At 47.4% G+C, this 9,990-nt stretch overlaps 1 protein-coding gene across 1 annotated transcript in view; it reads left to right on the forward strand.

Moving 5' to 3' along the window:
• Window positions 1–8,131: 8,131 nt before the first annotated feature.
• The window catches only part of LOC102043607 (protocadherin Fat 4-like), a 12,988-nt gene continuing 11,129 nt past the window's right edge, over window positions 8,132–9,990 (forward strand). The window contains 3 exon segments of the mRNA XM_031065303.1: window positions 8,132–8,206; window positions 8,208–8,304; window positions 8,307–9,982. Coding sequence (XP_030921163.1) covers window positions 8,132–8,206; window positions 8,208–8,304; window positions 8,307–9,982 — 1,848 coding nt within the window.

The raw sequence follows: 9,990 nt of genomic DNA on the forward strand, positions 1-9,990 counted from the left end.
CAGTTGCTGCTGGAATCATGTGGCAGAAAGTGATCTGTAGCTGAGGACAAAGGAAGTTAAACTGAGGGCCCCAAACCCCTTTGCTTTCCCAAGTATCCTCCCAAAAAAGGACATCTCTGCTGTTTCAGTAAAACATAAACCAGATTTCCCTTATGCTGGGGTTACACAGCTCTTGCCACTGAGCTGGATGTGGTTTAGAAATTGTGTTGGCCACTTATTTAACTGCTGAACTGATCCCTGTTTCTTCAGAAGCACTAGACATGAATTGAGGGGTGAGCCCCTTGTGTTGGTACATCTGTGTTCACCTGTGCCATGAGCAAACACCATCACTCCCTTGATCTCTGTCTTGTTGATAGCATAGGGATAAAATGTTTCTAAAATAATGGAATATTCAAGCGAGTTAGAAAGGAAGGGTAGGCCAGGTAGGCCCTGGGAAAATGTTAGGCTGCACTTGTATAAGCATTTAATGACTATGATAAATGATATAATTGTTATATGCAATGATATTTTGGTAATTGGATATAATTATTGTTTAATAGTAACAAGAATCATGAGAAACGATGTTTGGGGGGTTTGATGGAAATTACAAAATCCATGCTTGGATGAAATCAATGTAATACAATAGAACAATATAAGTTTAATAATTAATATGTAGTTATATAGTGAAAAGGGTATAAAAACATATTCATCCTGACCCCATGTCGGAGTCAGATTTGGGTCTGTATCTCTGACACCTGTCAGAATTCAGAACATCCCTCTGGCTGTCCTGGACTGACAGACCCCTGTCCGGGGGCTCAGAGACCCTGGCACAGAGCCCAGGATGCCCCTGTGGTTTTGATTATGACCCATGGAGCAAATTACCAACCTTATATGAAGATCTGCAAGCCACGACAGTTTAAGTAGAATGATAGTGAATTTATCCCAGGGTGAAAAATAGATTTTTGGGGTTTTTAGAATGGGGGTTCAGGGGGCAAGATGGAGGAATCTGGGCCTGTCCAGCCTTTCTTCTTCTTCTTCTTCTTGGTCTCCATCTTCTGCTGTGATGGTGGCACTTACAGATTGGTTTAGAGTAGAAGCTCACTGTCTAACACAGGTGATAGGTATTGGAAAGTAATTGTAAATATTGTACAGGTAGTTTTTAGTATAAAAAGATAACATTGCCCCAGGGGCAAGCAGAGTGCCTCTGACTGTCTTGCTGAGCAGACCTCGGCTAGACAAAAAAAAATTGTATAGATAAGGAGCAATAAACAACATTGAGACCAAGAACTGGAGAGTCCTGACTCCTTCTTTGAGCACTGGGCTGGGAAAAGAGACTTTCTAACACATCTTGGGGTCACTGTGAGCAGCAGAGACCCCGAGAACACCCAGAGTTCTTCAATAAAAGCACCTGCATAGAATCATTCTGTGATTGTGTGTTCCTGAACGCTAACATTGTGGGAATTAGTAAAGGTAAGAAGATTTTCAGAAAGCTGGGAAAGCAGGCCTTAGAAACAGAAAGAAGAGAAAATTTAGAGCTAGCTGCAGCTGCAAAACCTGAAAGCAGGAAAAGTTACAATGGTACAGCAAGCTAGGACATTGAACAATAGCTTGAGTCTTAGGTTTGGCTAAGATAGACCTTAAGACTGCAGAAAAATATGCTTAGCAAGGTAGTAGAAGGTTTAAAGCTTAATACTGGAGTATTGTGTATTGTGAATAGAAAGCAGACAAGCAAGCTTTGTGTGAAGCAGGTGTAGGAGTGCTTTTAATAACTGGCTAAACCAACCATCTGTAAGCTTTAGCAATATGCCATTGGCTAAAAAGTTTTTAAAATGCTCTGTAATCTTCGGCTGCTGCTGGCTGTACATGAGCTTTGCCATCTTCTTACAGTCTCAGCCATGCAGTGAGGCTGCTGCTGGAAATAAAGCTCCAGGAACGTGTCCCACCAGTCCCATTCCATTTGTGAAAAAGGAAAAAAAACTACACCAACACATGTATCCTTTGAAAACCTCAGTTCAGAACTCCTGCTTTCCTCCCAGGCAGTGACCAGGCTGTGTTTGAATCCCTTCTCCACTCACCTTCCCTTCAGGTACCACTGGGCCCTGGTTTCCAGAGCTGATCTCAGATGTTCATGCCATCCAAGGGGTACAGGATTTGGAACCTGGCTTGCAGAAGGGCCAAACCTGGCACCAGGAGACAGAAAGTTGGGTACTGGGCACTTCCTGTTACACTGGCTGAGATAGAAAGGTTCTTTTTTGTTTGCTGCTACCTTCTGATAATTTTTTTGCTCTCCCATCAGAAATAAAGGCACTCTGAGAAGAAAAGCAGAAGTGAGGAAATTTAAGTCTTCAGCCAGACATTGAGAATTGAAGAAAGACCAGTGCAAGCTTACAGGATCATATATACACTTAATTCCTCTTACCTAACTCATTTATTTCTTCCTCCTTTTGGTCCATTTTGGCTCCTTTCTGATCCATGCATCTGCTTTGACTTCAAACTGCATTTGCTGCCCTTTCTGCTTCTCCACAGAATTCCCAATACCCTTTTACTTGGTCGATTGGATCCCACTTTCCCTTTAATGCCTTTCGTGATTCCTTTCTTACAGATGTCACATCAACCAGCCCTTCCTAAGCTGTTCTTAGGATGGATCCTACCCTTGTTTCTTTGTCCTTCCCCTGCTTGGTCAGCCTTGTCAGCCAAACAGCTTCTTGCTGGTCCTCTCTTGGTCCCTCTTGCATAGCATCTTTAACCACTGCTGTCCCCTCCTTCTGCTCTCCCCCTCTCTTCTTCACTTTCAAATTTGCTTCTCAGCTGAATCCCTGTTTTCTCGCTCAGATGACCAGACAGATTTCCAAAATTAGCCTGTCCAAAGCCAATCTCTTCCCATATCCATTCCTCCCTGACATGTCCTTTTAAGACAAAATGTGCAATTTCTCTGCCCTGGACAGCACATAGTCTGCCTGGTTCTTACTTTCTTATTATAATGCTCAAACACTTCTAATTCTTATCTTTGGCTAGCCAATCATAGAAAGATTTCTCCACAAGCCTGAGGATTCTCGCCCTTGTTCATGATTGCCTGTGTGGCACTTCCATCCCTGAAATACCTTTTTTAAGGCTTTCCAAATATTGCTGAGAAAATCACCCTGTTCTTTGTTGTTTTGTGAAAAGCACAGAGAAAACCAAGGTTATTTACCTAGTGAACTTGAATTACCTGAAAACCTTGTGCTGCTTGACTGCTGAACATGTGAGTTTCCATTTGAATTTCTCCTCTGAGTCAATTGAAACAGCCACTGCAGGAAACCGTGAAAGGAGTCATAAAGAAATTGAACAGAAGAACATGGGGGGAAAAAAGTGTCTTCTTAGTAGATGACACTTGCCCCACAGCTTCTAGAAATTGAAATATTATTTGTTGACCATTTGAGACCTCCGGATACAAAAAACCCACATGGGTTTAGGGATTCATGAAGAAAATTTCTGCTTATTTGACCGAGGAGTGAGATTGAAGGTGGAAAATTTGGGTCCCACTAAGCACAAAGTTTACAAAGATGAAAATACTTATTTGCCCTCAAAAAGCATTCATGATAGAAAAGTATTGCAGCTGAGAGGATTGATTTCCAAATGAGAAGTACTGAGACTGTCATGGATAGAGAGGAGAGAAGTTGTTGCCTTTGAAGGATGTAAAAGATCTAAGCACACACAGAATCACAGAATGGTTTGGATTGGAAAGGACCTTCAAGATCATCTTGTTCCAACCTCTTCCCATGGGCAGGGACACCTTCCACTATCCCAGGTCCAACCTGGCCAGGGACCACAGATTCTCTGGGCAACCTCAGGGCCTCACCATCCTCACAGTAAGGAATTTCTTGTTAATGTCTCATCTAAACCTGCTCTCCGTCAATCTGGCAGGTATCTTCTGTCCAGAATTTAAAACAGTCTTTGGAGACTGGAGAATGCAGAATGTCTCTGAGGAAATACATGAACTTAGACTTTTGAAGCAGGAGATTTTCTTTCATCCTTTGAAGCTGGAAGGTACACAGGAAGGTTTTAAAGCAGATGGACTCATGAACTGGTGTCATTTGGAAGGAAATACTCATGCCTAGGAAGAAATATGTTCTCTTTTGCGTCTGAGGAGCAGCAGCTGCATTTCTGCCTCAATAGAAACACTGAAGCCCTGACTTTAAAGAAGTCACTGGAACAAGGGGAGATCTGGCCACAGAGCAATACCTGCAGCCTCATCTTTAAGGTATTCTTTGGAAATCTATTGCAGCTGACCCAAGAGGCAGTGGAGGTTCATGCAGCTGTTAACACCGAATTGGTTCTTAACCTTTGGAGAGGACAGACAACAGTTAGAGATCTCCTTCTGAAAGAGAATGTATTCAAAACTCAGCCTCCCACAAACAGCCTGTGCTTGAAAACGTCTTTATTTTCTAGAAAATGTAGTTCACAGCACATGAGCAATGTTTGCAATGTCAGCCCATGTCTTTGTTAAGCACATTTGAGGGAAGGTTTGTGTAGAAAGTTTCACATTTGCCTGGATTATTAATGCCAAACCAAACGTCTCAACAAATACCAAGGGAGCGCATTTACGTGCCAAAGAGTCCAGGTGGGAAATACATTTCAGAATTTGTCCTTGCAGTAGCCGGAAGGCGAGAGAGGAGATTCCAGCCGAGGCTCGGGGCAGACGCCCCGGTGCAGTTCCTGCTCTGGCCGCCCAGCGGCGCTCTCGGCCCGCGCTGGGCGCGCGTTGGTGCTGCGGGGCGGGGGCGGGGACACCAGTGAGACACCAGGGTCACACCAGTGGGATGCTGCGGGCTGGCACCGGCTGAGACACCGCAGAAACGCCCCGGTTGCTCCGGAATACGCCCTGGTTTAAAGCCTTTCCACAGGATGTGCTGGGAATCGCCGCACCGAGACGCGCCTGGAAAAGCCGAGAGCACAAAGAAAAACAGGGAGTGTGAAGGACGGAGATCGCCTCCCAGGGCCATCTCTGCGGGATTTGGGAGGATTTCACCGGAGGTCTGGGGTAGCTCAGGGTCGGTTGGTTGGTAAGCACAGAGTTACTGCAGGGAGAAATAAATGTTTGCTTTTAACAGACTGACGGGGAAAGCGCTCGCTGTACCGAGCGCAGACAGAGGGAGGAGGCTGGTGTGTGTCTCCGAAAATGAGCCTCAGAACACGTACCCGTGGTGTTTACAACACAACCGAGAGCCGGAAGATTAGGAATGATTCTCCCAGCTTTCGTCACGTTTGCAGCCAGCTGAGAGCTCCGGCCCCAGTTCCGCGGGGCAGCCTGGAATTCGGGGTGCAGCCCGATTGTTACAGAGGTGGAAGAAGAAATCCATCCTGGGAGCTGCCCAGGAAGGAGAAGTTGGGAGTGCTGATCCGTCCTTGCACTCACGCGTGGAAAACGCTGTGACTCAGGGAAGTGTCTGTTCTTCTGCTCTGCAGGCTCCTCTCGAGCCATCCTCTCCTCAGGGTGTGCTGGAGGGGAGCGGACAGTGGCTCCAGGGATGGAGAAAGAGCCTTTATCCGAGGGGACAACAAAACCGGGCATGGGACCGCTGAGATTTCATGCAGCGGATCTGAATTCCCAGATGAAAGACCAGGAAGGATTTTGGAAATTGAAATTGCTCAGGCTTCAGAAGTGCGGGCAGAATTTTCTTTTAGCACGGCTGTGTTCTGAAACAGAGAGCCACACCAGGAACTGAGCAGGATATGCTGCTGTAATGCTTTTCTAGCATAGTTTTAAATTACAGAATGAAGAGAACTGTTTTTTTGGTTCTTCTGAGGATAAAGATGTCATCAGTAAAACAAAAGATGAGGAAGCCTGCAATATCACGGTATGCCCGAGGAGATAAGTGAATTCTTTGGCACATTTATGCAAATCTTTCTTGTTATGGCATAGTTCCTTCGTTTGTCCTAAAATACAGTGTGCCTCCATCTGGCAGTATTCAAACTTTTTTTTTTTATTAATACCCATCCATTTCACTGTTGTGACCCAAAGGAAAACACCAGCATTGTCTCTCTAGTGCTGCACGGTGAGCGACCCTCTTCCATTTCTCCAAAAGAATTCTGCATATACTCTGAAAGAATATAAACGTGGGTGGAAGAGCAGCATCTGCTGATGAGCAAAGATATTATTACAGCCAAGAGCTCCGTTAGGAATCACTGTTCTTACACCTGAAGCCGAAGGATACCATTTCCTTGCTGAAATGATGGCAGCAACAATAATTGGACTCCTGCACTCGGGGTAGGAAATGTCTGTGGAGGCTTTTCTCGGCCTGTGTCTTTCCCCCTGCTGCGCAGTGATGCCAAAGATTAGGATAAGGAGAAGGAAATACACATTTCCCCCTCGGAAGTGAAAAAACGGGTACAAAACAAGTGGATTACGGTGTCACAGTTATTTTTGTGTGAAAAAAAAAAAAAAAAAAAAAAAAGAGAGCGAGAGAGAGAAGCCACTTTCCCAGCACATCTGCTGCTGCGCTTGGCCTATGTTTTGACTTCTCTGCTGGTGATGATGATCGCAGCCCAAGAGATCATCGTGTGCCTCGAAGGGAAGAAAGGAGGAGCTGCCCTTTGATGTATGTCAGTGGTTTAGGTCTTATCACGGGTCCAAGTCAAGCGGTGATACGAGGAAGTCGCCGAAAATTACTTCGTTCGTGCAAGATCTTTAAGTAGCTAAAGAAATCCTGGGAATCCTGAAACAACCCTAATTGTTACTTTCTCCTCCTGACACAGACACGAAGTTTTTACTTTAAAACAAATGAAGACATCAGAGAATTTCTAGGACTTGACCTCTTGAGTATTGTTTGACAGCATCGCTCCTTTTAGCAAACAAAAATAAAGGGAAAATATCTAGGAAATTAAAGAAGAGGTACCAAACCCAAGAGGGTTATGATACTTTATTAGGATAATTTTTAATAGCGTAGTGTTTTTTTACAGTAAAATCCGAGCTACAAATGCTCCAGACACAGGTAAATAATGCAAGCGCTATTTTGCTCCCTCTTTCATTTTCTAATTCTGTAATAGAAAGTTTGAGCTGGGCTCGCAGGCAGCTGTGCACATCCTCCGTGCATTCGTCGCAGAAGCAGTCGAGGTGTAAATCTGTCTTCGGGGCCAGCCATGTCTGCCTGACACTGAGGTTTTTTATCTGGTTTCTGGCACGAACTCTGCCTCACAGTATCCGACTCTGTTCAGAACCCCTCGATATCCCCTCCACCTCCGTTTTCCCACGGTTGTTCCTATCAGGTCTGCTGTAGACATCTCCCTCTTAGCGAGTTTGATTCTGCCTCTAATCATCTCACAATAAGCCTTGCAGATTCCTGGAGCCCCCCTCAAACACCTCGTAATCAATTCTTTCTCTTCCACGACACTTTTTCTGATAACCCGTGAGAATCCTTAGAACTTTTTTCTTTTCCTTTACCTTCTACAGAGTTTTTGTCGAACCTCTGAAGTCTCCGTTTCAATTACTCTTTTAATGGCCCATCAATTAGTGTGATGAGAGCCTTATCTTTGCTATTGTCTCCGTTAGCTCCTCGTTAGTATTTGTATATCGCGGAGTTTAATTTAGGGGCTCCCTGCTTGTTTCCTCGCCTTTCGTATTAACCGGTTCTTGACCATACATCCCTAAGCAGATACAGGACTTCAAGTTTAGCATCTTTTTCACATAGGAAAGTGTAGAAGTCGGGCGAGTTGTGATACCCGGTAAGAAAAGAACAGCATTAGGATGCCGTGTCCTAAGACAGCTTTGTCATCCTGCTGTGATGGCGAGCTGAGGTGATAATGAAACTTTTACTTAGGGACAATTCTTTGCCAGGTCTCTGGCACCAGCTCTTACTTTCAATAGTTTCTCTGACTCGCCACACCTACTAATCGCCCTGTGCTGATTAACAAGTGGAGAAGAGAAGGAAAATATCTTCTGTGGCAGTGGAACTTGCCGTGTCTACACAAGACAAACCAAAGCTGTGTATGAAGAGTTCGTCGTCGCAGTGCTCTGTGTGTGGGCAGGGATCCCATTTCTGAGAGAGAAGAGCTTTTACACCGCACCTTTTTTCTGCTCTTTGGCACAAAGAGTGCGGGTTCAAGCAGCAAACCCCGAGCCAGCAGCGCTGCCCCGATGGAGAGGAAATATTCCCCCTTCAGACGCTGGGTGGGGATGTTGGCCGCGGACTGGAGCGTTCCTCGGTCCGCCCCGGCTTTGCAGATACAGGGAGACAAAAAGCCGTGTGAGCTGAGCTGAGCTGCTCGCAAAGGAGTCGGAGCACTCGGGGGCTTCCAGATTCCTTCACCCCAGGATTGCTGGCCCACACCGCTCTTTTTCGGACGCTACTAAAAAATGCTGGGAGCCGCCGAGGACTGTGGATGGCTTTTTTGGAGAGCGATGGCCTGTGGGAGACGGAGCGGAGACAGAAAGAGGCAAGTGATCTTGTTTATTCTGTGTGTTTGCGTGTGCCAGAGCGGGGCTGAAACCCTCCGCTACTCCCTGCCGGAGGAAATGGAGAGGGACTCCTTTGTCGCCAATATCGCCAAGGACCTGGGGGTTCCTCTGAGCCAGCTTGCGGCTCGCAAAGCCCGCGTTGTGTCCGAGGGGAACGAGCAGCTTTTCCGACTCAATCAAAACACCGGAGTCCTGACGGCAAAGGAGTCGCTGGACCGAGAGGAGATCTGTCCTCAGAGCGATACCTGCACGCTCGTCTTTAAGATATTCTTTGAAAATCCGTTGCAGCTCATCCGAGGGGAGGTGGAAGTTCGTGACGTAAATGACAACTCGCCCGTGTTCCCGGAGAAGGAGATGGTTTTAAAAATTCTAGAAACAGCATCTCCTGGCTCCCGTTTCCCCCTGGAAAGTGCCCAGGACAAGGACGTGGGCATTAACGGTTTGCAGAACTACAGCCTCGGGCCCAATCCTCATTTCTCCCTCGCTCTGGGAACAGGAAAAAATGGCGTAAAATACGTGGAGCTCGTCCTACAGCGTCAGCTCGATCGTGAAGAGCAGGGAGAGCTGAATTTACTTCTGACCGCCACCGACGGAGGGTCACCACCCAGGTCGGGCACGGCTCAGGTCCGGATCGTGGTTGTGGATGCCAATGATAACATTCCTGTCTTCGAAAGGGAGACCTACGAGGTGCGCCTGGCTGAGAACAGCCCCCTGGAGCAGCTGGTGGTCAGAGTCGCTGCCGCGGATCCCGACGAAGGGTCCTACGGGGAAGTGCGTTATGCCTTTGCCCAGGCATCGGAGCGATCCCGGCAGCTCTTCCAGCTGAACCGGACCACCGGTGAAATACGAGTCGCAGGCAAGCTGGATTTTGAAGAAGCAAAATCACACAAGATGGTGGTGAAAGCCACGGACGGCGGAGGGCTGTCTGGGCATTGCAAAGTGCAGGTGGAGGTTCTGGACGTGAATGACAACGCGCCGGAGATAGCGCTCACCTCCCTCAGCGCCTCCATTCCCGAGGACGCCCCGCCACGCACCGTGGTGGCTCTGTTCAGTGTGCGGGACCGGGACTCCGGGGACAACGGCAGGACGGAGTGTTCCATCGATGGGGACTTGCCGTTCAGTCTCGCCCCCACTTTTGATAATTACTACGAACTGAGAACAAACGCGGCTCTGGACAGAGAGAGGACGGCGGAGTATAACATCACCATCACAGCCACGGACTGGGGTAGGAAGCGGCTGAGCTCCCAGGAAAGCATCTTCGTGCAGATCTCGGATGTGAACGACAACCCCCCAGAGTTCACTCAGGAGGTTTACACCATGTCTGTCACAGAGAACAACAGCCCCATGCTCCGCATCGGCAGCATGAAGGCCACGGACGCCGACGCAGGAATAAATGCCCGTGTGAATTACGCACTGGTGAGGCAGGAGGGCAAAGAGCAGCCCGAAGTGTCAGTCAACTCTGATAACGGGGATGTTTATATCCTCCGCCCGCTGGACTATGAGAAGGTGCGCTCCTTCGAGGTGACGGTGCGCGCAGCCGATGGCGGCTCCCCGCCGCCCAGCGCCCCGGCCCTGCT

Source organism: Geospiza fortis, unplaced genomic scaffold (genome assembly GCF_000277835.1).
Source record: "Geospiza fortis unplaced genomic scaffold, GeoFor_1.0 scaffold1044, whole genome shotgun sequence".
NCBI lineage: Eukaryota > Metazoa > Chordata > Aves > Passeriformes > Thraupidae > Geospiza > Geospiza fortis.